Source organism: Ornithodoros turicata, chromosome 6 (genome assembly GCF_037126465.1).
Source record: "Ornithodoros turicata isolate Travis chromosome 6, ASM3712646v1, whole genome shotgun sequence".
In the NCBI taxonomy this organism is placed as follows: Eukaryota; Metazoa; Arthropoda; class Arachnida; order Ixodida; family Argasidae; genus Ornithodoros; species Ornithodoros turicata.
Genome location: NC_088206.1, coordinates 58,339,331 through 58,365,354, shown reverse-complemented (window position 1 = coordinate 58,365,354; position 26,024 = coordinate 58,339,331). Strand labels below are relative to the sequence as shown.

General features: G+C 46.0%; 1 protein-coding gene and 1 long non-coding RNA gene across 2 annotated transcripts; both read right to left on the bottom strand.

Moving 5' to 3' along the window:
* Nucleotides 1-1,015: 1,015 nt before the first annotated feature.
* On the bottom strand, nt 1,016-8,431 carry LOC135398109 (uncharacterized). Its single transcript, XR_010424003.1, has 3 exons — nt 8,186-8,431; nt 1,513-1,620; nt 1,016-1,228 (listed from the first exon to the last, which is right to left on the bottom strand). It is a non-coding gene; the product is annotated as an uncharacterized LOC135398109 (long non-coding RNA).
* Nucleotides 8,432-12,163: 3,732 nt separating this feature from the next.
* LOC135398663 (uncharacterized) lies at nt 12,164-20,688 on the bottom strand. Its single transcript, XM_064630048.1, has 9 exons — nt 20,591-20,688; nt 16,954-17,655; nt 15,701-15,753; nt 15,323-15,546; nt 14,863-15,058; nt 14,660-14,802; nt 14,508-14,602; nt 14,370-14,440; nt 12,164-12,443 (listed from the first exon to the last, which is right to left on the bottom strand). Exons 1-9 carry the CDS (start codon nt 20,686-20,688, stop codon nt 12,226-12,228), a joined length of 1,800 nt encoding a protein of 599 aa, XP_064486118.1. The 3' UTR covers nt 12,164-12,225.
* Between the last annotated feature and the right edge of the window lie 5,336 nt (nt 20,689-26,024).

Sequence of the window (26,024 nt, the reverse complement as noted above, 5' to 3'; positions counted from 1 at the left end):
AAAATGACAAAAAATGCGTAATGCCTGAAGTTTTGATGTCATTCGTGCGGAGGTTTTTTAGAAAAATTAGGTGAGCATCATACCGAACGCGAACCACCCCCTCGATACCGAGTACAACATTCGCATTCATTTTGTGCGAGTAACTAATTATTAAGTAATTAAGTAAATGATGACAATAGGAAACCGAAACCGAAATGCGAAGAGCAGAAAACAGAGCTCCATACTACGGCCGGTTCGTCCGGAGGAGGATTCCGTGACGTCACCCAGTATTGTCGTCTGCTTTCAAGCCAGCATTCTGAAAAAAAAAATGCAGCATCGCGCATCGTGCCGCGCACTACACAACGCTACGGCAGGACTCGTTCCAAATCCACACTAGCACGATAGACCTGCGCGCATTTCTCCTACTGCCTGATTGGATGCCGCTAACCTTTGCTTCCTGAGGATCCCGTTGGGTGCCGCCAAAGACGGCTCTGTTTTCATTGCGTTTTTCATGTAAACAGTAGCGCTGTGTGAACTAATTTCGCGTTCATTATACTAACTGACAACCGGCCGGAGTTTCATTTCAAAACGAACTGTTTTTGCATTTTAGTGCCCTTACCTACTGACGTGTGGCAGGTCCTTCATGGATAATGACATTCAGGACCGTAATGACATTAGGCAGTAATGTCATTTGCGCTGTCCGTGTGGCACAGGAATTAATAATTAATTTTGGCATTACTGCCCCAGTTTTCATGAGAAAATTACCCGAAAAGCAAACTTTTTTTGCTTAACCCATGGTCATTTGCCATTTCAGTAGAGAGCCCATGCGACTTTGACAATTTTTCTGGTTCCTTTCAACTCAACTCTATCCTGCAGCATGCGAGCCGATCATTTCACAATATCGCAATCAGACTGCACAAGCCGTTGCCATGCCAATCGTTTTCTCCCACGTAGGCTCTATAAAAACAGAAGTGGCACATCTGCGGGTACGGTTCACTTGCACCCTTAATACCTCACGGAGAGGACGCACTTTGCTCGACTTTGGCGACTGCCAGACGACTTTATTTATGACGGCCTGCTTTTCAACTGTATACAGACGAAAAGTACACGAACGAAGTACACGAAGTACGAACAGTACGCAGTATACGGTGTACTAAGCAACAAAGGAACGGTCCTTGCAACCGCAATCGTAGGCTTCGACTGCAATGCGATGGCTATAACTTACTGTCGAATGGCATAACCAGCGCACCTGCGGGGAAGAGACAAGTGTAGCTCATTCAAGTGGTTCTGATAAAGAAAAACGTCAGTTGACAAAAAGTAAGCGAGCGACTTTTACCGATGCATTTTCGAAATAATTAAATCACTGATGAAAAACAAATCTGTATATACTCTGTGTATAACCCCGTTTGTACGGTAGTCGAGATATCACGTGATATAGATTTTTTCATACATATCTTTGGAATGTTCCACATCGTTCGCATAAATACATGATTACTGTCAGAACAACCCACTCAGTGATGAAGATGTAATTACCTTTCCCCGTTGTGGTACGCACTTCTTTTGATTGAAGGTACCTCCTATCTTGCACACTGATTCCGCATTGATTGATGTCAGGTTGTATCGGGAGTAAGTAGAGCTTTCCTGTTGTCACAAAGGGAATATACATTTAGTGCACTTTTGCTCGCTTTGTGTTTCAGCGTTATTTTGGAGCCCGCATAGAAAACTATTTATTTATTTATATAAGTGTCTGCTAACAGCCTAAAGCCTTACGAGCAGTACACAATGAAAACACACAACATAGGAATGTATTAATACAATAAAATTAAACGTTCATAGCACAATAAAAAAGCAGCTCGCATTGGCCATACTTATACAAACATCAGAGTTCACATGCGCGACGAAGAGCTGATTGGACACTTCTCATATTACTATTAAACAAGTCAACGCAAGCAGAATTAATGTTACTTAAAATCTGTATTCTTAATGAGGGACATTTTTCTGTAGAGCTACCAGAAACATGGAACATTCGCAGCGCCCTGGTGTTGCGCTTTGGGACGGAGAGAGCTAGCCTCGTAATTACACTATATAGTACAATCTACACGATTTTGTAGACACTTATACAAAAATATCTGATCCCGGTAAACCCGTTTGCTCAAAAGGGATGGCAGTGAAATGCTGTCACTTAACCACGGAAAGCGATACTCTACTGTGCGCACGAGATTTTTGCACCTTTTGCACTTTTTTTGCACCTTCTCAATTTTCTCTGCATCGGTTTTTGACAGTGAATTCCAGGCCACTGACCCGAACTCCAATATAGGCAGAACAAAGATATAATGCAGTCGAGATTGCTAAAAGCTTTCGTCACTCTTGCAATTTCTCCAAAAATAGAGTAAGCCTTGTTGGTAACAACAACAGTGTGATCTCCAAACGCAAGTTTGCTGTCAAACGTCACACCTAAATCGCGTACAGCAGATTCACGATGAATGTTTACAGTTTCTATACTGTAAGCACAAGTAATTGGCGATGGCTTCATTGTGTAAGTCATAACATGAGATTTCTGCGAGTTCAACACGAGGCCGTTATGGCGACACCATTTCACAAGAGAATTGATATCACCTTGGATCCTTTGACAGTCTGCAGTGCTGGCTACAGAACAAAACAGCTTAACATCATCCGCGAACTGAAGTAATTCACAGCGTTTTATAACAGAGATTAAGTCGTTAGCATAAATATTAAACAATAAGGGTCCTAAGGTGGAGCCCTGTGGATACACCCAGACTTGTGCGTAACGCGTTACCAGTAATTGCGTTACTTGTAATCAATTACCTTTTTAAGTAATTTTTCGAGTAATCAATTACTTTTCTGAATAATCGATTACTAAGTAATTGATTACTTTTCCGGCAGAGATTAGCTTATCTTTCAGATGTTCTGCCCCAAGTCAAGCCCCTGGTGCCATCAGCCTTTGTTGGGCTGTTCTGGAGGTCATTGTAATAACGCTCTGGAATTTCAGAGTCTCTCTCCCTAATCTCTTCCTACACCAGTGTGATGGTACCTAAAGCTTTGGAGGTTTAGTGAGTCATGGGGAAGTTCTACGCAATGCTCTTCCACAATCGGGTCAACGTCTTCCCGGGCGTACAGATCTCCTTGTCCTATGTGTTTTTGTCTGTCTTGTTATTTCAGCTGTTCCACTGTTGAACTATTTTTTTTTTCTGAGGCACACAAAGACTGTTATAATTTGCGTGAATGCAGAGTAACGACCGAAGTAACGCGTTGCTTTTCTACTCGTTACTCAATTAGATTTGAAGTCGAGTAATTGGTAATAGTAATCAATTACTTTTTCCACAGAAGTAACGGTAACGGTAATCAATTACATTTTTCGAGTAACGGGCACAAGTCTGGATACACCTAAGGAAGCAAAGAAGGTTTTAGAGCTCGCACCATGCAATTGAACGTAATTAGGACGACAAGTCAAGTAACTAGTGAACCGCGTACAAAAGTTTTCCGATAGACCATAAATCCCCAGCCTGTAGATAAGACGAGGATGATTGACCAAATCGAATGCTTTTGAGCAACCAAAATAGACAGCGTCAGCCTGACCTCTATGGCCAACACGTGCAGCTGTATAATCTAAAAAAGTAACTGGACTGGTCTCAACTGAACGACTCCTGATATAACCGTGCTGGGCGGACGACATATAAGCAACAAAGTAAGCAGAAAGAGAACATTGTACTATCTTCTCAAAAACCTTAGAAAATGAACACAATAATGAAATTGGCCTGTATCTTGTAACATCATCACGTCTACCACTTTTGTGAATAGGAATAATCATAGTCTGTTTCCATAAATCGGGAAAAATGCCCTGTGAGAGAGACAGATTGAATATGTGACTAAGTACCGGAGCTAAAGTATCGCTGCAGCCCTTTACAATAAACACAGGCACAGTCTACACCCATGGATTTCTTGGGGGACAGTTTCTTAATTGCACAACATCTGCCTCAGACACGGTAGGTAGTCGAAGGCAGGTGTTCGTGCCCGGGAAGTCAGGGGTGCCCAATGTTTTACTCACGTAGACCGAAGAAAAATATGCAGCAAAAGCTTCGCTCACTGCCGACGGCTCTGACATCAACACACCTTGGTGCTTCACAGCAATGTTTGGTCGGCAAGAGTTTCGACGATACGAAAGGTGCTTCCAAAAGAGATTCGGGTTGGCGGTCACATTTCTAGATATGAACTCATCATTGGCTATTTTGTCGCGTTTGAAGAGCATCTTTGCTTCCCTACGACACTGGCAAAACTTAAGATACCAATGTTTAGCGCCGCTTCGTTTGAACTTCCTATGATATTTTAACTTTTTTCGCAAAGCACCCTTGAGTTCCCACGAAAACCAGTATGGATACCGCAACTTGTTAATTGACGACTTCGGTATATAAAGGTATCCATAGAAGTCTTGATCGCATAAGTTAATTTCAACACTGCGGTGTTCACGTCGGTCTCGACGAGGACTGTGCTCTCCCAGTCGTAGTCGCGAAGGTACTTATACAGGTGTTCGTAGTTGCCTTTCATATACATATACCGACCCGGCGAAGAAGTCGCTACAGAATGACGTTCCAAAAGGAACACACTCGCTGTAAAAGGGGGAGGGCAATCCGGATTCCAATCCACATTTGGCACATTGAAGCCTCCAAAGATCATGACCCGATCTACATCAACATCTAATTTACTACTGAGGCCTTCCAAAACATTAGTAAAATGTGAAAGAGACTCCCGGGGCGCGAAGTAATACGTTCCTATGAGCAGACTCGGAGCTGATTCTTCAGTTTGATTTCGACCCATACACCTTCGTCTTCTATATACTTCCAAGTCGTACCTTCTGTATGAAGGAAACTCATTTTTAATTGCTATGAGAACACTTCCTCCAAATTGGGTCCCGGTGTTGTCATAGTTTCTGTCCGTTCGATAGACGTTATAATTGTCCGGAAAGCACTCGCTGTTACCAGTGCCCGGACGCAGCCACGTTTCCGTGAAGCAGAATACGTCGTGGACAGACAGACAAACATTTGCAAAGCGATCGTTCAATTTTGTCCTAAGGCCACGCACATTTTGGTAGTATATGCTTAATTCTCTTGTCATTAGCGTTCTTCGGTTGGCAGTATACATTCTCATCATTCAAACGGCCAAAGAATGGTTTAAATATGCATTATGAAACTATTAATGTATACCTGTGTTTATTACAGAAACAAGCGGGCAGGGTGACTGAGAAACATATTGCTCCGTCGCCACAGCGTATTGAAGTTTTGTGGAAATACTGGGCGACAGATCCTGCGCGGCGTTTGTGAGACAAGCAGACGACAGCGGACGAGGTGCCGAAGACGAGAAGAGGAGCGGACGAAAATGGTACGGAACGAGCTGAGCCGTAAATTAAAAGTGAGTCTGGCCATTAAATGGGTCATGCCTACATCTGAGGCTCCACCCATTTTTTTTCAGCTTTGTGACCAACGTCTTGAAATACGGGGCACCATCAATCAAATTATCCTCATTATTTGTCCCCCTATCCAACATGGGCAGCGCCATTTTGGGTGGCAAGTGGATTGGATGAGATTGAAATGAATGCCTCTCGCGATCTGCAAAACTAGTGGATTTTTGGTGCAAATTTGATGAACGCCACCTAGGCTGCACAAGGCACGTCCGGAAGTATCGTCTCCTTCCGCCGTTGTATCGCTGCCGGTACACATCCTGGCGTCGGCACGATTTTTAAACTTATCTACATGAATAGCTGGAATAAAAAAGGCAAGAATGTTTATACCCATCAGATTCCGTAATTAAATTCAAAATTGTACGGCACAGCGCCGTTTTTTGTTATGATTTCGTTGTGATCGCCGCGTTCACTAGGCCTAACACCGACAACAAAACGTATATTATTTTCGGTTAGAGATCCCTAGCGGAGCATCAGTTGAAACTAATTTAAAAAAAAACTTATATGAGGATGTATACATCTGCAGCGTAATATCAGAGTAGTCTGAAAATTTTTGTCACGAAATTCCCGCTTCATCGTGTTTGCTTTCGTCGCCATTTTGGGTGGCAGTAAGGTGTCATGGCGACCCCCGTGGGAAAAAGCTAACCAATCAGAGGCCCGGAACTGTGACTGACAGGTCGAGCCTCTTTTTGTGACTCCTCCCAATAGCCAGACTCCCTTTTAATATACGGCCCTTGGAACGAGAGAAGAAGAGATCCATCGGGCGGCGAAATTGTCGAGACGTTTCGATGGAAGTTTTTTTAAAAAAATATTTTCTGTTTAATCTGGGACATCCCCGTGTACTTTCGCAAAAATAAACGTTTGTTTTGTTTTGTAATTCGACCACTCTAACAGAAGTCTACCGAGAAGGAAGAGACTGCGTAACAGAAAACTGTTGTGTTCAAACAATGTGTGACCCTGCCTGCGTACTGCTGATGAGGCCCAAGAAGGCCGAAACAGCTGTCCAGTACTGGCATGGCGACGTTTGAGCACTTACAAACATGTGCTATGCGTGCAGCCAAAGAGCTCCGGCTATTTTTTTCGCTACTGACTTTGCACTGGGCTTTGGCGTGTGTTAGGTGATTTAGCTCACGCTGACGGGAGGAATCACGTGCTACGTGACCTTCTGACGCCTTCCGTTCAAAAGTTGCCTGCCTGCGTACTGCTGATGAGGCTCAAGAAGGCCGAAACAGCTGTCCAGTACTGGCATGGCGACGTTTGAGCACTTACAAACATATGCTATGCGTGCAGTCAAAGAGCTCCGGCTATTTTTTTTTTTTTTCGCTACTGATTTTGCACTGGGCTTTAGCGTGTGTTAGGTAATTTAGCTCACGCTGACGGGAGGAATCACGTGTTACGTGACCTTCTGACGCCTTCCACTCAAACGTTGCCTGCCTGCGTACTGCTGATGAAGCTCAAGAAGGCCGAAACAGCTGTCCAGTACTGGCGTGGCGACGTTACGTTTGATCACTTATAAACATATGCTATGCGTGCAACCAGAGAGCTCCGGCTATTTTTTTTTCGCCACTATGTATGTATATATATATATATAAGCAGGACAAATCAGAAGACGACAAAGAGCTTACAGGAAAACACAAAGGGGAGTTTATTAACACATATAGGGATAGGGGTCGACGTTTCGGCAGTCAGCGCTGCCTTCGACGGGACTGGGGTTTGGTGACAAGAACATGCTTTATACAGGGTGGTCCACCAACCCTTGAAGTGATCCTTAAAGGGACCCTTCAAGGAATCCCTTGACCGCATGTCTACGTTCTTTACTGTGAATTTCTATCATGGGTGGTGGACCACCCTGTATAATGCATGTTCTTGTCACCAAACCCCAGTCCCGTCGAAGGCAGCGTTGACTGCCGGAACGTCGACCCCTATCCCTATATGTGTTACTCCCCTTTATATAACTCCCCTTGGTGTTTTTCCTGTAAGCTCTTTGTCGTCTTCTGATTTTTCCTGCATATTTCATCCTCGTGGTCAACCGCCCCCCTAAGCCCTCTAATTTTATATATATACAGACATACCGGGTGCTTCAGTTAAATCCCCGGGCTAAATAAATCGCGAACGGGTGCACCAATCGACGAACTTTCTTTTTTTACAAGTATCTGTGCGATACCACCTACAAGCTGCGCACCGTGTGAATGAGTGGCAGGCGCTCATTATTTAAATAAAAATTCAAATGAGTTTCGTAAAAAACATAACTGCTAAAGCAGGGCGCTGTCGACATTAAAATGAGTACTACCCCTTTTGGGACCTTCAGTGGACACCTTTTAGAGAAAAATCTGCTACCGAAGCGGTTCATTTGTTGCTGTAATTAATTGGTTTCGGTTTACATATTTTGTCGGGACTGGTCGCGGTGAAGGATCCAATGCAGCGCTCGCGTGTGGGCACAAGTTAATTCACAGGCCGATCACCGTGACATCGACCATGATCATAGTGGTCTCGCGGTTTAAAGCCATGAACTGATACGAATTGACATATTCGTTCAGGTACTTCTCAGTGGAGGAGCGGAACATCTACGCCTTCTATATAGTGTGAAAATTTAAGGGTGCAACAAATACGTCTCTTTTGGGGGTCATCTCTAAAGAATATCACACCTATACAGGCGTCCGCCATCTGCTTTCCTTCAGAGTGCCCCATTGTCAAATACTATGTGTGCATATTGCAGTACGCCGTTGGCTATACCTGCGCGCAGACCGCAAGGAGCTTCACCACGGTGTCGTAATGTGTCCGTCCTCTGCCCTTCTGAGAGGCTGCAGCAAAATAGGCCATGTCCTTGTAATACGGGCTTGGGTCAAGCGAGTGCCATCCATCGGGTGAAGTATCATTTGGACACTGAGTGTAAGATAAAACGATGATCCACATGCGAGCGAGAAACGCTAGAGCAAGCAACCGTGCCATCTTCACGCAGTATTGTGAGCACCTGCTGCGGGTTATAGAAAACGCAGACCTTTTGGCGTGAATTGTCAATCAGAGAAATAGATTCCCAGACTGCCTCGACATTAAATATCGCTCGTCCTATAGGTCTTCTGTGAATTGCATGTAACCTAACTTATTATCGCGTTACCAATTTGTTTGGTACTTTCTTGTTTGCTTCGTCTCTTTTCTGTCTTTATTTACTGCCACTTACCATCGTACCATATGTGATGCGATGTGATATAGAGGAGGAAAAATTGGACTAAGTCACGACGAAGACTTTGAAGTCATACGAAGATTGGACGTAAGTCACGACGAAGTGAGACTGGCTACCCGAAACCACTTACCATCATACCATATAATTACTATTATTACTTATGCTGAACTCCGGGTTTGTTCACTGTATTTTGTACAATACTGATGGGTGTACTATACCTTTTCTAGCTCTGCCACTACAGCACCTCCCTTCCAAATTGTTCTGCCTACTGGGATAGTAAAACGAAAGTAAAGTAAAGTAAAGGTGGTATCGAAACACCCCGCTATTTCGCCTTCACTGCGCGGAGCTTGGATAGTGCATGGAAGATAGAATCCCGCATTTCCTCACCGAAGATAATTGTGCACTCTCAGAACAGAACTTCAGTGTTCCGAACTATATATGCCTCTCTGTGGACCTCTTTCCAAAGTTCCAATGCGTTGACCCTTGGGCTCTTCACAATAGAAGGGCTCAGCGGTGCTGCATTTTAACTTGGAAATTCCGGGTGACTTCTGAAGCTTGACCTACTGCACACGCAGCAGGTTGCGGTAGGATGATATTAATGGGGCACTAAAATGCAAACACAACTTGTCCTCAAATAAAAGTCCGTATTGCAATTAATATAATGCAAGCAAAATTAGTTCACAGAGCGCTACCGTTTAGAAGAAAAACGCAATGAAACAGAGCCGTCTTTGGCGGCAACCAATGGAACCCCAAGAAGCAAAGAGTGGCGGCATCCAATGGCGGCCTACCTCGTGCCTGTGGATTTGGAACGGGTCCGGTCGTACACTCTTAAAATGAATTTCACCGCATAGCACGATCCTAGCCAGCCATCATCTCAAATGATATCGTTATCTGCCCTGATTTGTTGAAAATGGGAGGCGTACGCCTTTTTTGTGACAATTATGAACAGCATAAGTGTTTTGTACACGCGCGGCATGACGCACATTGCAGCATTTTTGAATGCAATTTACTGAATTGTAGCCCAAAACAGTAATCACAAATGTTCTAGTGACAACAATTATAATCACGTCGTTCGGACAGGACACCAGTGAGCTTCGTAAGTCGCACACTCTTAAAACAAAGCTTCACCACATAGCACGCTGAAAGCCAACCATTGTACAGGGTGATACCTCTATCACCCTCGATTTGTGGAAAGCGATGGGCGCACGCCTTTTTGTGACAATTAACATTTCTGCATAAGTGTCACCAAAAAGCCGTACTCGTCCCGTTTTCAACAAATAAGGGTGGAGAACGATGTCATTCGGGATGATGGTTGGCCAGGAGTGTGCTATGTGGTAAGTTCATTTTTAAGAGTATGTTTTTCGCCGCAACTGCTCCATGGCGTGGCACGCGCGTACACGCGCAGCATGGACGAAAAACAGCGATACACCCGCTGAAGCGACGTTCACCGCTTAGTGCTGAGGCAAAAGAGAGTCCGATATAATTCTGAATGTAGCTTAGTAAGGGAATCAAAGTTTTCGTTTACGACCACAAGTGCGAAATTAACATAGCGTGTAACGTAATTTGAAGTGAACTTGTGTGGGCCTTTTAATGCCCCTTTAAGGTGTCATAATCGGCAACCCCATGAGCAGCCCGTCCGCACGATCCGCTAGGGGCGCTACTCATCGGCCCGCGAGGTCTACATCATGACTGAACAATGGAAATTTGAATTTTGAACGCGCAGAAGCGGACATACGACTACCGTAGCAGACGACAGCAACAGCTCCTATGAAAACGCGTAGAATGATGATGATGGTAATCAAATTTAGAAAGAAGCATCTCCTGTGGGACAGCCACAGCTTGTACAAAAGTGCTAAGGTAAGCTGAAGTATTGCAAAAATTGTGGAAGCAAGAACCGGGCCAATCAGTAGCGCCACCGATAGCTTCCGATGCGGCGCTGGGAAGGGGTGCCTATGACATGGTCGCATGAATGATCGTTATAATCTAGTAGGTCGTGCTCTGCATGAGCACGCGCACTGCTCATGCATCTACCCAAAGCACTACCATGGATATGCGCAAAAAGGAAGAGGCTTTATTGGGAGCGCAAACTGCGCGCACCAGCTTGCGTGGCTCAGTGGTCAGCGTACGCTGGTCATGTGACGTAGAGATTGGGAGGTACCCGGGTTCGATTCCCGGTGCTGGCTGCGTTGTCTAGGGTTTTTCCTTAGTTTTCTTCAGTCGGCCCAGGACGCACTTCCTCCAGAGCGTTAGTCGTGACGTCGCCCGCCTCTGTGAAGCCGACAAATGATCTCACACAACCACGAGATTGCGCCACAAAAGACGAGCTGTCACGAAACAACAAAACCACCAAAAAGGTTGCAGTATTTATTACGCGATGGAAATTGATGTTCTGAGGCTGGAACACAGAAGAAAGGACAAACACATAAAGCATCGAGTGCCTAAGAACAATGAAGAAGGAAGGAAGTCACTGAAAAGGTTACCGTACTCGCTTCGCCTCTATATGAATAAGCGAGAGGGCACTGAAAGCAGCACACTGCTGACATCATCCGCGGCATCCGGCAAGGGAGAATGCAGGTTTCGAAGCAGACGACAATGCTGGGTGACGTCACGGGCATTTCGGTTTCGGTTTCCTATTGTCATGATTTATGAATTAATTTATAGAGGAGGTGGTGTTCCTCTACTTGAGGAACTTTCCAGTGAGGGAGCCCATCAGTCACGGGCGTGGTCACGTGTTTTCGAAAACCAATGGGAATAACTGAGGCTCTCGCTCCTCAGGCGTGGAGCTTGATCCAGTGTCAAAGGATTCTATATCTCGCCAACTATGACACATACAATTCTTTTTTCCTCGATTCTATGGCATGTAGTAGTAGATCGTGCGCAATGGAATGGATCACACCCATCAAAAGGTCACAACCCTTCGAAATACGTAGATCATAACTGCAACAAGAAGTAGACTGGACACTTTGTTGGACACATCTTTCCGCCACTTAAAACGAAGTTTGGGCGCCCTGCTAACCTTTCTTGAACGCGCGCGTTCGCCTCCTCGCTCTCTAAAAATTTGCGATGCAACTCACATTTCAGAGAAAGCCGAAGCTCACAGCGAATAATAAAAATAATTTTGCTCACATCCATTACTCCCAACCATCGTTGCTGATGAACATGTTCTACCCGTTGATTGAAAGCTAAAACCCGTTGGCGTAGGTTGACTGGCAGCTGATACTTGCCATCCATCTTGCCTTACTTTCAATGGCGATTTTCGCAGCAAGTTACTGAAAACAGCCCATGCTCTATATACAATACTGCTGTCTATACGTCATGACGATCACCGAGCTTAGCGAACCCTCGTCCGGCGCGATGCACTTCTACTTAGCACTTCCGCTTACACCACAGGGGCTATTACTGCACACGTCTAGGGCTTGTAGTAGTGGCAAGATAGCGATTCTACCACAAGGGACAGCTTCGGGGGTGGTTACAAAGATGGCTGGTGTATAAGGCATCCCTGGGAGTAGACCACTGCACGAGCCGCCGCAACGCTTTTAACATTTTATCACATTTTATTTCTGGCATTTATTTCGAGACACCCGCAAGCTAGCTACATAGGCAAGTGGAAGGCCGTCCACAGGAGGCAAGTAATGAAACCCAGCGATCCCAGGGGCCGAAGAACCATACCACCTGACTTTCCTGATGCAGCTGTTGTAGCAGCGGTTGTCTCCCCTTCCGCACGACCGCGTTTTTGAGTGGGTGTTCCTCGTCCCGCATCCCCCAGAGCGCTAGCTTTAGCGTCTACTTGTCTGGCTGGGACACCTGGGACTAAAAGAAGACACGCTAATAGCAGCTTTTGTTCACGTAGAGTAATCGAGACTATGCGACTGTTGAGGCACACTCTCTTCAAACGAGCGATAGCAGTGATTTATCCAGAATCCCAAGCATGGAGGGGTGTTAGAAAAAATTGTCATTACACCTAATATATCATTACCGACATGTGTCTAAAGCTGAAATCGCAGAGGCACCCACTGTAGGGGGTACACAGCTGAAAAAGTTATGTGTCACTGAACATTCCGGGGATTAGGGGGTGTAGGGGTATAGGTCTGGATAAATCACTGAGTGATAGCATATGTCTTCAGGAACACAATTGGTGGTTTTCAAGTTGAGAAGTGGCATTACGCAAGTTCCGGTCCGAAATTTCGCTCAATTGGAGCAAAGCAAAACATCCAACCAACGACAACCAAGGTGGACAAGTACTTCGCACGTACTTTTCTTATGACAAAGTTTAGATTTCGTGACACATCGTGCATGTTTCGGTTTCGTTGGGCGCGCGCTTTGATAGCGCCATCTATTGCAGTGCGTAATGTTCTGTTACAACGCGATCATTTGACGCTTCCCACAACGAAGATAACAAGCAACATGTCAGATATGGCACAACAGTATGGTATGGCAGGCAGTATTTTGCGCAGCAATCTTCTGCACTTTGAGGATAGTGCGCATGTAGTCGTTTCCTTTTAGTTTGGGACGAAGCTGTGACTCTAGTGATATTCTTTTTACATTATGAGTTGATAATGGTATCACAGCCACGAACAATTCAACATGACAAGTACACAGCATGGCATTTGGTGACAACACCCTACACCCCTTAGTTTAGTTTTCGTTTACGCTGATGACATTTTTCCAAAGGCGCAGGATCCCAGGGTACGTGATACATTTTGTCATTTTTCCGCAGAATTAGTGCAGTTAAGGCGGACTCACTTCTTTAAGAAAGTCCATGGAGAACTTTTGTTCGCAGGTATCCCGAAAAACTCACTAAATTTCTACATGAAACAAGTACAGGCGTGTTCTCCTCGAGTTTATCAAGGGAATGACACTTTTTGAAGACTCGATCCACTGATTTTTGGTGAATGAAAGTCAATATATGGGAGTCTATGGGAAATGTAATAAATCGCTTCTCTCGACCCGCCCGCACCGTGATATTTGGGCAAAAAATGATGTCATTCCCTAGAGTAGCAGTCTGGGAATTGACTGCAATCATCAAACTCGACAAGCTTGCTGCAGTTTTCCAGATCCCTGCGAATGAAAATAATGGCTTTGTCGTTTGCTAGCATGTTCTGCACGCTGGTGCAGATTATATTACTTCCTTAGAGCGCGCGAGTAAGGCAAAGCGAAGAAAACGACAAGACACAAGAAAATAGCAAACTACAAGAAAACAACCAACCCTCTCAAACCAAGAAGCGAACGCCAACGTGATCGCATGTGTCTGCCTTAAGCGCTAAACATCCGCTTAAACGCTTACTTTACGTTCATCCGCTACGTAACATCCGCTTACTTTACGTTGACTCCAGCAGAACTTCGGATCGGAAGCGTAAATCCGCGTGACCTTGCAACTTCCCTGGTGTCATTTTGACAGAAAGTTGCAAACCACCTTGCGGGCAACTCTGAGCACACCACTCTGCAACTTCGCAACGCCTCTCATTTCAGTCGAAAAAAATAAATAAAAAAGAAAACCCCTGCATTTCATGCACACGACACTGGGTCTAAACAAGCGACGTCCATGGCAAAACAAGAAAAATGATGGTTCACCCACCGGGTGTCACCCCGTCCCATTTTATCGCAATTTTTGCGAGCACATTGCTGTTTTTTTTTTTCGAATGTCGTATCACGTACTATGCTGCGAGCTGCTTGTGGTGCGCGTAAACTGCTTACTACTCGTTGCTTTACAACGACACTGAGAGCACTGTCACTCACGCCTGCTCATCTCCGTGACTGGTGACTCGACGACATCTGTAGTGCTCGCCCCGGCCTTCACCACCGTAGCCCTAAAATAATAAGTGAAATAGAAATGGCAGAAAATACAAGAACAAGGCACGCAGGAACTCGGCTTACTTGAACTTGATCTGACCATCTAGTTCGGTCAAAGGCGGTGTCCAGATTGCCGTTACCGAATCCTTCTCACTGTCGTCCATGTTGGCGATAGCACTCTGCAATACGCGAAGCCAAATAAAATGCATGCCACAGGTTTCGAGGAAGGACCTTACGTTTTGAATTCCATCACAAGAAACAGACTTCACGGTCGACAAAAAGTTGCTGAATTGGCCATTCACGAAACCCGGGCTTTTATTGTTCAGAGCTCGGATAACAAATCTCGTGAACTTGTTCACGCCCAGACCTTGAAGCGTTACTGTTAAGGTACAAAAACGTAACAAATACAATACAAATATTTCTATCTTTATCACCTTACCGGTGACCTGGCGGGTGTTCGGATCGTACACGGTTGACAACCTGTAGTTGTTACTAGTATCCGGTAGAGATACCCCACTCCCGAAGGGCAGCTGCTGCGGAGCCACGCTTGAGCACGGATCTAGCGTCTCCTTCTGGACCGGCGCTGACGTACCAGCCACCACTGAAGCACCTGCCAGCACTGCAGCAACAGCCACCTGAAAGGGCAGTGTCTTTCAAGGCAGTCACACTAAGAAAAGCTTTAAACAGTTGCGGTAGATGACAATAAACCTTGGAACACAGTATTTGGAACTAGTAAGTGCGTCGACAAGACAGATTCGAACAAGGACTGCTACTACAGTGTACGAGAAAGGTTGAACAGACCGTACCAAAGTTGGTCTCTATTACATTCAGCATAAAGCCTTCCCAGAAAATCTGCAAAGTTAGGGCAGATAGCGCATAATCAGTGCTAGGGGACGTACCAGAAATGAATTCATCTTGAGGTCCGGCGGCGCAATGAGGAACAGCGCAGCTCGAAAAGCCTTTTCCTCCTCTTCTTTCGCCCCTGTCTCGTGGCCCGGAGCGGCAGTGATCTTTATGGCTAGAGCAGCTACATCAGCTTGACGCACGAGGGCAGCAGTATCAGCAAACGTGGGTTGAAGCCCTTTTCTTCTTCTTCTTCTTCTTCTACCAATGAGATAATGGCCTTTTCAAGAAGCGCGAAAGCTCACCTCGCGCAAACCTAAAGCGGTATCCCGCGGCGTATGAGTAATTAAATACATTATAATTACACAATTAAATAATCAGTTATGCAAAACAAATACCAATTTGCTGTCAGTACGCCATCTGGTTCACCTCACCGACTTCTACGCCATAGGTTCCTTGAGGTCGTGCTGGCACGATCACGTGTTCCCTGGAATAATGTATAAGTTGAGAACCACTGATAGCAGGGAACGTGAAATCTGGGAAGCTTTCTTGATTGAGGAGGGAGGGGGTAAATGCGCCAGCACCGCCTCGATTGGATTACCAAAAGGTAAAGGGAGTTTGTGAGAAGTAAGGCATGTCTTGTCAATAGACCTCTCCCTGTTTGTAAACAAATGACGTCATAGTGTTCGACAGCGCCACCAGTCTGGTAGAGTTGAACTATGCTGCAAGCTAGGGGCGAACAAAGTCGCACCCGAAAGCCACGGTCTTGAAGGGATTACGACGGTCCCTGAAAGGGACGCGACCTTCGGTCCTACTTTTCTTTCAATAGGAGGCAGTGAAGAAGTGGCCATTCGTGGAACCCAGCCCTTCCCTTCCAATTTGTTTCGGTTTCCATCTGTCTACCAACGTCATGATGACGTTTCTTGGGTACAGGTTTATAAACGTTGCTGATAGTGCGCTATCGGTATGTTGACGTCGTCTGACCTTATTTTAGTACTTACGGTACAAAATCTTTACTACGTTGTCTTACTACACTTTTCTACACTATACTTGATGGCCTATTTTATACACATTCATGTCACCACACAAAAATGTTGGGCCCAGCTGCATATGGCCGAGCGGGTTAAGGCGTCTTAAGAAGAAATTCCCGTGAAGAAAAGTTCCCGTGAAGAAAATGACTGCTAGCCAGAGGTTTCGCGCACACACAGAGTGTAAATGTGTTGTTTAAATAAAATACTTTGAATTTGAAACTTGAATTTGAATTATTTTAGAGCGCTCGAAAATAGCACAGCACCACTGCTCTCACGTACAAGTCTCGCATTCTGGACTTGGACGTGCATTAGTCACATATCTTTCCCCCATAGAAGGGAAGTTTTTCAGATCCTTTCAACTACAGGGACCGATTCACGTGGGAGAATATATTTAAACACATTTTTTCATCTTTATGATCCGTGTGCCGCTACACATTTATTACAGATAAATTGCGAATTAAATGAGGTTTAAAGCGATTTGACAAAAGCGGAAGGTGATTACTGCCGCGGTGGTAGTGGTGCTGGTGACGCGGTCACCCCTCTCCTCGGGCGAACATCACGGACTAAAGCGAAAAAGATAAAACGCTCCCAAAGCGTGAGTCCAAAGCGATGTCCATCGGTGGACGGGGGATTGATCGGGATCCAGGTCGTAGTACAGTAGGAACTTGTTTCCAACGTATTGGTCGTATTCGTAGGAGACGTGCTTCTCGCACAGTTGCTCCAGGAGGGTGAAGTAGCTTCGATGGCTCAGGTTATTGTTAAAGTCGAACGTGTCCACTCGCTGCGTCCCGTTCACAGTGAGCGTCGCCGTCTCAATGTCGCAGTTCACAAATCGATACAGGTCGCGCTTGAATGCTCCCTGGTTGGCTAGGGTGGGCACGAATGCAACCACCACCTTAAACGGTATCTTCTCTGAAAATAAATCTTCCGGGCATGCATCCAGGTTGCCAACTGGTAGCGAACGAATACGCAATTCACTTCCGGCCAGTGTGTAGAGAGCCTTGCGCTGCTGCAATTCGGTTTCGTGCCCGAGGAATAGGCTGGGAGACATAGTGATTTTCTTTATGTACAAGGCGGCACTCATGATTTCCACTTTATGCATGTCCTGATCAGTCTTCATAATTCGGAATTCGTCGGAGCCTTGATAAAAAACATGCCTAATTTCCACTCCATTTATGAGTAGCTTAGGCTGCAGGAAAATGTCCGAGTTGATCTTGGAAACCAGGTCGATGATCTTGCCGGCCCGTGTGAGGTTGTATCGTTCGGCCGGTCCACGAGCGCAGATGTTGTTTTCTGATTGACGTGCTTCTTCTTGCGTGTACAGACCCGCTTTATGCACGGTATTTTGCTCCGTGGTGCTGGCGTGAAGCAAAATATCCAGGTAGCTTCTATAGCTATACAAATTATTATTCGTAATCATGGTCTGATTCAAGAAAACGGCTACGTTCTTGAAAAGCGAGCTGGCGAACGCGTTGACGGGGTAGACCTCGTCGTAGGTCGTCCTATCGCCCTCGTGTGTTTCCGGTAGGGACCCATCGTCACGTACGATGTGGACTTTCGTCACTATATGTACGCTGGGTTCAAATCCAGATAGTGATGCCCCAAATTCGAGAGCTGGTACTCTAGGACGGAGGATATGTCAGCGACCGGGTAGAATACCTCATATTCCCCCTTCAGTATATGCCATTGTGTTCCCGGCACAGAAAATAATTGTGTTTCCGACTTATCCAACAGAGGAGTGTCGGGATGTACGACATTAATCGTGTCCATCTCTCAACTAAATTGTTGCCGCGCAACCGGCGTGATTTATGCTGTCAAAGCCGTCAGGTTTTCTCCTCTTTCTTCGTCCGCCCCCTCCGCGATCTCGGAGCATTTCTTGGCCCGTATCTTTAGCCGATCTTTTAAGTGCTCTTCGGAAAGAGTCTCCCTCCGACAGATTTTTGACCACGCGTTTAGCTGCGGCGATAGCAGTCTTTTTTAAGTAGGGCGATACGCGTTTAAACAGTGGAATAGCGAAACGCCCGAGCTGAGAAAAGAAAGTCCCTCCCCCTGGTACTGGTTCGACCTGTACACGGTTGGAATGCCAAATCCGTAAATTGGTACCGCTTTAGTGTAGCGTCAGCATCGATCTACCGCGATTTTGTAGCGGTAGCTTGCGACCCGTGTCGTCGCGTATAGAGACGGTGATTGAGGAAATTTCGCGCTGCTCTAACTTAAAGTACTGAAAGGGAAGAAAGCTGAAACTCAGTTGTTCTTTCGTTCTATCGTATACGAATGGAATTAATTTCAGTATCAGATGACGCCCGTTTCCCACTACGGAGGGCGTGACGAGATCCGTGTATATCGTAATACAGTTAATAGGAAGATCTATGGTCACTTCGTCGACGCCCATATCATTTTCGGTAAAGACGGTTTTCGCGCCGAAACCCAGTAGGTACGCAAAGTAATCGGATAATGTAAGCGATACGTTTTCTCGTAAGCTCGGTGAACACCTCCTCGCCCATGCATCGTACGCGAGGGAAGCCTCGGGTGTTTCGTAGTAATTTGGTGGAAGTGAAATGCTCAGAGTTTCCATCTTTCGAGTGTTTATGTGAACGCGGTACGTCTTCACTATATGGGATTACACGTGCGCTTTTGGGATCCTTCAACGAGGATGTGCTTCACCTGAATGAGGTCCAGGAACTCGGTTGACAAGTTAAAATTCGCCGGGAGAGAGAGCGAGTAAGTGTTGTCTTTGTATTGCACCCTGGTTCTGTATCGTTTGTAGCTCTGAAGAATTCGTTGAATGTGTCGGTAATTAGTGATCGGGGTTCCAAAATTAGATCGTTACTGATCACTATCACCCGGCGAACTCGCATCATAACGACTCTTTCCTCCGCAAGCGGTAACACATTTGGGACCGTGCTAAGCTCGGTGCGCGGCCATGACGATGATGCTACAAATCAAGTAGTGCAACACCCTGTTAATTTTCTTCTTTCTAATCACCGCGGATATGTCGCTTATCGTACGAGGAAAGATGGTGGACGGGCTGCAATTCCTGCTCGTAGAATGATCCCAGTATTTTTTTTTTTTTATTGGGTGTAGCACCGCGAAGCAACTGTGGCTATGAGCGACGTACAGATGTGAACAGACGGAGAGAGGATAGCAGGAAGGAGTGGGGGACAGGGGGGGTTAGTATGCGTCCTGGGCCGACTTCAGGGGGAACTGTGCCGACATTCGTCTGGAAAGTCTTCGGAAAACCCAGGGAAAACCTCAGACAGCACAGCCGGTGGTAGGATTCGAACCCACCACCTCCCAGTCTTCAGCACGACCTTGGTTACCACCGACGAGCGGACGCCTTAGCCCACTCGGCCATGCCGCTGATCCCAGTATTTCTTTTCCCGTCGAATCTTTCACATACACTACGGGTGGATCGGTTTTTCTCGTTTGCGACACCTCGAACACTTTGGCCGTCCACCTTTAATCGTAGCCTTTGGCGAACACGCCGCGATCTAACGCGAGCATCACCTGGTCCCCTACTTTATACTTGCTCTCGGGCGGGGTCGTCTTACGATTCAATCTGTTGAACAGAGCTACTTCATTCCCGGCATTCACGTTTTTGCCCATTCCATCACGGGAAACTCGTTGGAAAGCTTTCTTTACGTCTTGCGGGCGCTTTGTGCGAATGGGGACCATGTACAAGTACCTCGATGGCGTATCTATGACCGTTAAGATGTACTTGTAGCCCTTGTTAAATATCTGATATTTACGCATATCCAGAAGGTCTGCCTAGATATAAATCCCTCACGTTTGTTGCGATGATTGAGCGTCGCTTAAATTTTTTCTTCACGGGCTTGTGAAGGGTGTAAGCATCTTCTTTTTTCAGCTGTTCGAGGGCTTCTCTGCGCGTGAGCTTGTGATAACGTCGTTACCAATCCACTCCACCTAACCCTTTCTCCTTGATCTTTCTATAGGGCCCCATATTTGCTCCAGCGAGCAATTCGGTGCATTTTCAGAGCGCTTATAATTTTCGATCCTTTTTTGTACCAACTGGGTTTCTTGATGAGCGCGCTATGACGTGCTAGCAGCTCACGAGAGCCACAATGTTTGAGCGGTTGATTCGCTTCCACTCAATATACTAGCACATTATCCGCCTGCCAGGTGAAGACTTTCTTCAATTCTTTTAGCACGGATTTCGCGCGTGCTTTATCTACGCCAGAGGGTAGAAGATTAAAATCGAATTGATTGGGTTCCGGTTTCGGTTTGGTAGCCGAATGGGCGGGTTCCAGAGGAGGAGGATGATAGTGACCGCACTTGAGCAAGTAATAGAGAGCTTCCAGTATTTTGGCCACTTTTACGTCGTCCGAATCGTTGGATTTCAGAACTTCACCTATTTCTATTCTATGAGCCATGACCGATGGCTTTCGATATCGCTCGCCCGGCGACTCCCGCCACGAGACTTGAGAGCCCTGAGAGAAGCAGTGGATGCATGGGAATGAGACCACCTCATTGTCCCCTAATATATTTCTTCAACTGCTGGGGGCACTTATGAAGTGACTTGTAAGTGAGGAAGCGGATTATTTTTTTGTGTTTCTTCAAGTCTTTATGAAGTTCCGTCGAAAGTGGGATATTTTCGCGTAGAATGTTAAGACAGATTTCCGAAAGGATTCGAATGTCGTCGCAGCTGAGCTCTTTAAGTATCTCTGCACGGTGCGCGGGTTTGCTGGTGGCCAATACTTTGAGGAGCGTGAGATGTTTTCTAAGATCGGTCATTTCGCGGGCGTAAACAGGAACTGTCGCTCGTGCGGTAAGATATTCGTTCCCAGGCTAAGGGACAGAGGTGTTTGCGAGTGAAGATCCGCAACTAAATAACTGTGCGCCTTCTCCGTTGCCTGGTTATATGCGTCGAGGAAATAGGAGAGCCCCTGTTTCCCGAATACTTGACATCCGAAGGTTTGGATCTGCCGTATGGACCAAGCGTTCCGGAACAATACGATATAACTGCGTTCAGGGACATCGTTCAAAAAGCGGCGTTGTGATAGAACAAGGCTTGTGTGATCAGGATCACGGTCGCATTCTTATGGTGGCTACCACGCACAAACAGCAACTCTACCTGCAGTAGAACTCCCTTTTCCGTGATTTGATCGTCAATAATTATGAGAGTGGGATATTGTTCATGCCAATCTGTTGGTATCCTGTCCATAAACTCCACGCCGTCGAAATCCTTTTCCCATCCAGCTGCAAACTTTCATACGTAGAGTATCTTCTGCGGTGGAATGCTAAATAACTCCGGGTGTCTCATTATATTTTGCGTGAGCACTGTCTTGCACACATGGACGCGCCGGAGATGAGAATTCGAGCTGGGTGCTGGAACTGCATGCACATCGTGGAATAACTTAAGCAGACTGTGTAGCGAGGTGCGATGCATCTTTATTTTCATCCATAGCTCCTAGCGCGATTGATGATTGTCTCCAGGACTCTTATTTCTTCCTGACATAGTTCCTGAAGCTCGAGAGTGATTGCTCCCTGTAAGCCGATAGGTACTCGTCCAAGATTTCGCATATTATGTCCCGCAACTTGTTTGTGGTGAAACGGGAGCGCGATCTGTGGCAACACATCTCGACGAAGTTCTCTCGCTCGTGTGGAGCGTCGAAGTGAAACCACGTAGAGTTGATGCACCTGAGTTGCGCCATCTGGTGGGCTCTAACGAGGTAAGTTTAGACATCTAGATAAAGCTGCAGCGGGGTCGCTGCCGAGCGCGCCATCTGCCGGGCGCTAACGAATGCTATGTGCAGCGGGCTTAAAGGGGCCGTAAACAGGCCACCAAACATTTCTGAAATAATGATACCCCATGAAAGAACACAGCTCATAATACCCAAATATACATTTCGTTCGGCTCGTGCCAGCTCTTTGACCCGTATAACTGCTTTCAAAGATGAGTAACTAGCGAGCCTCTCTCCACAACGCATACGTCACATGGCTACGTAGCGTTTAGCCGTCCAATTGGGGGGGCCGAGCTGCACACATGACATTTCAAATTACCAGCCAATAAACATACTTCATTGTCAGCTGTGAGTCGGAGCGCTCAGTTTGTTTGTGTGAAACGACGTTTTGCGCCTCGTGGTTCCGAAATTCAATGTCATGACATCTTCAACATCTCCAGCTGGTGCAAACGTCAACAGCTGGGCTTCTATCACATGACACGATTCGAACCTGGGTTCCTCCCAGTCACGGCGTGACATGGCCAGCACGCTATCCACTCTACCACGCGAGCTGGTGACGCGATGCCGCGTGGCTCAAACCAAAGTAGGCAGCCCAGTTGTCCGGACCATTCGAAGATGATGAAGATGTTCCATCGCGCACCTACCTAAGATTCCGGAACTGTAGTCCCGGATATTCATTCGCGCTCATGGTGTGCTCCATGCTACTGTCCAGAAAACGTAGTGCGCGTATGATACCTAAATTAAACGCATTTCTTTCTCAGTTTAAGGCTGCAACTGTTTACATCTTGAATAGAAGAGGATTCACGTTCATCTAGTCCAATTCCGGATTTCAAATAAAATCATACATGGAACACTCAATCGTAATTGGTGGGGAAAGCGCTTTGTCAAAATGACGTAAAGTTAGAGCGCGGGGCGGAGCTAAAATGCGAAAGAGTGCCGTGAATATTTCATCCGCATGCAAGCGCCTTTTGTTTTTGAGCGTTAGTAATTGCAAGGAGTTTTCACTGCGTAAGTTCCAATAATATAACACAAAGAAATGTGCACCTTTTGTACCTGTTTACGGCCCCTTAATCAGCCAATCAGTGGGCTTCGAACGGGCCAATCGGTAGGCTTAGATTGGGGACGACCAATCAGAGGGCTTAGAAATTCTGGAAAATGTGGAGAGTGATCAGAGGCTTAGAATGGACCTATCACCGGAGCAAGTTAATTAGCATAAAGGGGTGGAGCTGCGCTAAGCAATCAGCATGCACCAATCAGCATGAAGTGGGCGGAGCGAAGTATTAGCATAAAGGGGCGGAGCTACGGTCAACCAATCAATGATCAGTAGGCTTAGCATGGGCCAATCAACATGAAGTGGGCGGGGCCAAGCCAACTAATTAGCATAAAGGAACGGAGCTATGGTCAACGAATCAACGATCAGTAGGCTTAGCATGGGCCAATCAACGTGAAGTGGGCCTAGCTAATGGCAGCCAATCAGATGGCTTAGAATTGGCTTGTGTTGGATTAGAACTGGATTGTGTTGGATTAGAACTGGATTATGTTGGATTAGAAACAGATTGTGTTGGATTAGAACTGGATTTTGGCTTAGAACTGGATTAGAATAGGCTTCTCTTGGATTAGACAAAACTCTTGGCTATAGGACTTCTAATTATACTACTGATGTCTTTCATGGAAATCCTTTCCCGATCATCGAACGTCACATCGAACCGACCTTCCAGCTAGCTGAGCAAGGGGAAGAAATCTTACTCCAAGGGTGGGTCTGGTTGGGTTTCTACGTATTTCACATGCTGGAGAGTCAGTCAGTTCACGTAGAATATGGGTCAGTGATATCCAAACCAAACGTACGATAAACTTAATGCATTAAGTGGAATGACAGTAACTTCACCTCCTAACCAACCATCATTTCGAATGACATCGTCCTCTCCCTGATTTGTTGAAAACACGAGGTGTACGCTTTTTTTGTGGCAATTATGCAGGACACAACTATAGCAGTAAAAGCGTGCGCTTCCTGTTTTCAATAAATCATGGGAGATAACGATGTCATTCGAGATGATGGTTGGTTAGGAGGTGAAGTTGGTTTGGTTTGGTCTGCACTCTTAAAAATGAACTTCACCGCATAGCACACTCCTAGCCAACCATTATCTCGAATGATATCGTTATCTGCCCTGATTTGTTGAAAACAGGGGGCGTACGCCTTTTCTGTGACAATTATGAACAGCATAAGTGTCACAGAAATGGCGTACGCCCCCCGTTTTCAACAAATCAGGGCAGATAACGATATCATTCGAGATAATGGTTGGCTAGGAGCGTGCTATGCGGTGAAGTTCATTTTTAAGAGTGTGGTTTTAAGAAAAAATAAAATGGAGAGTTTGGCTTCACTAATGTGAGGCCCGCAACTCCACGTCACTTGCACAAGTTACTTTGATGGAAAACTCCTGGAATGATGATGCCAGTGAAGGTGGGCAGGATGATGGTGATGCTGATGATGAATATTAGTGGTGGCGGTGATTCCAACAGAAAGCAAGTACACACACACTGAGATGTCACAGAATGCGCAGACACGCAACATTCAAACAGTCGAACAGCAAAACACACATTGGCTCAAAACTTGTCTGCATCGATGTCCCGGAAAAATTTGAGGTGAAGTACATGCCATTAAAGCATTAGGTTTGCTGTGTGGCTATGGTATTAGTCCAGTTTTTATTTATTTATGCGAATACCTCAAAAGCCCGCGAGGGGCGTTACATGAGGGGTGTGTGAACGAGTAATGCAACAAGAACTATACATCACATAATGAATATATTAATATAAACTAGCACGCGAGCGGGGATGACCTTGCCCTGTCGCCAGTCGTGGGGCACGTGTCCCTGTTCAAGTGACTGCGTGAAGATGAAGGTCAGGAACATGGACGAGGGTTCTTTGGTATTTTTAAAGGAGTACAGAGGGCCATCCAAAAAAATTTTAGATTAAGACATCTGATGAAAGTGTGTGTGTCATTATACCGAATAGCGCGAAAGGTTTTGATGTGTGCAACTTGTTTCCCAGAAAAAAACTCACATAAACATAGCTCCGCGCCTTCACCCTTAACTCGCCACTCCAGCTATAACGAGGATGAGGAGGTATGATGCCACGTCACCGATGACGGCATAAGGAGACCCGTTCTGGTTTGCCGGTCAGTGGGGGTCAGCGCCTTGTCCCTTTGCCGCCGTAAACCTGTTTTGCCAGTTTTCCCGGAGAATTGGGGAGAGAAGGAGCGGCCGAAGCATTACCGAGCAAGGAGAAAGGGTTTATCAGAACCCCGAACAGCCGAGTAGCAGACGACAGCGGAGTAGCAGACAACATTTCTCTACGCCAATCAGCGAGCGTTCTCCTTATAGCGTTAGCGCGCGGTTCCAGGCAGATCACAGGCTGGTACTGCTCTTCACCACCGTTGCGCACGGTCGCTTTTTGCGGCGTATTTCAGATTCAATTTCTGCGATAATTATGACTCCGTGGTGTAAATTACTTCGCATGGTGCATCTTACTGGTCTACTTAACAGTTTTATAGGAAGAAAACTGTGTGTTAAAAATGACTTCTGTGCTACTTTAAGTACCTTAGAGTTGATGGAATCAAGTCCACAAGAGTGCGATAATTTCATGTTCTCAATTACCTTAAGTACCCCGGGCTGGGAGACCACAATTTTGGGCATAGGAGTGAAAGCGCCGGTGGATGTGAGAGCACGGGGGAAACTTTGACGGTCGTCATGCGTAAACACACTGACAAAAGCTTCGTTAAAGACAGTCGCACAGTCGGCGTCACGCATTGCTGATCCGTCGGGGTTAGTTAGGCGGATGGAATCGCGCGCCGGTGGATTAATAATTTTCCAAAATTTGCGAGGGTTATTAGATAACATAGAGGTAAGCTCCGTGGAATAAAACTTGCGCTTTGCATGGCGAATAGCCCTTATGTACTCGGTCGAACACTCATGATATTTTGAGTACGCAGACTCAGTACCAGTTCGTCTGGCTTGCCGGTAGAGGCGCTT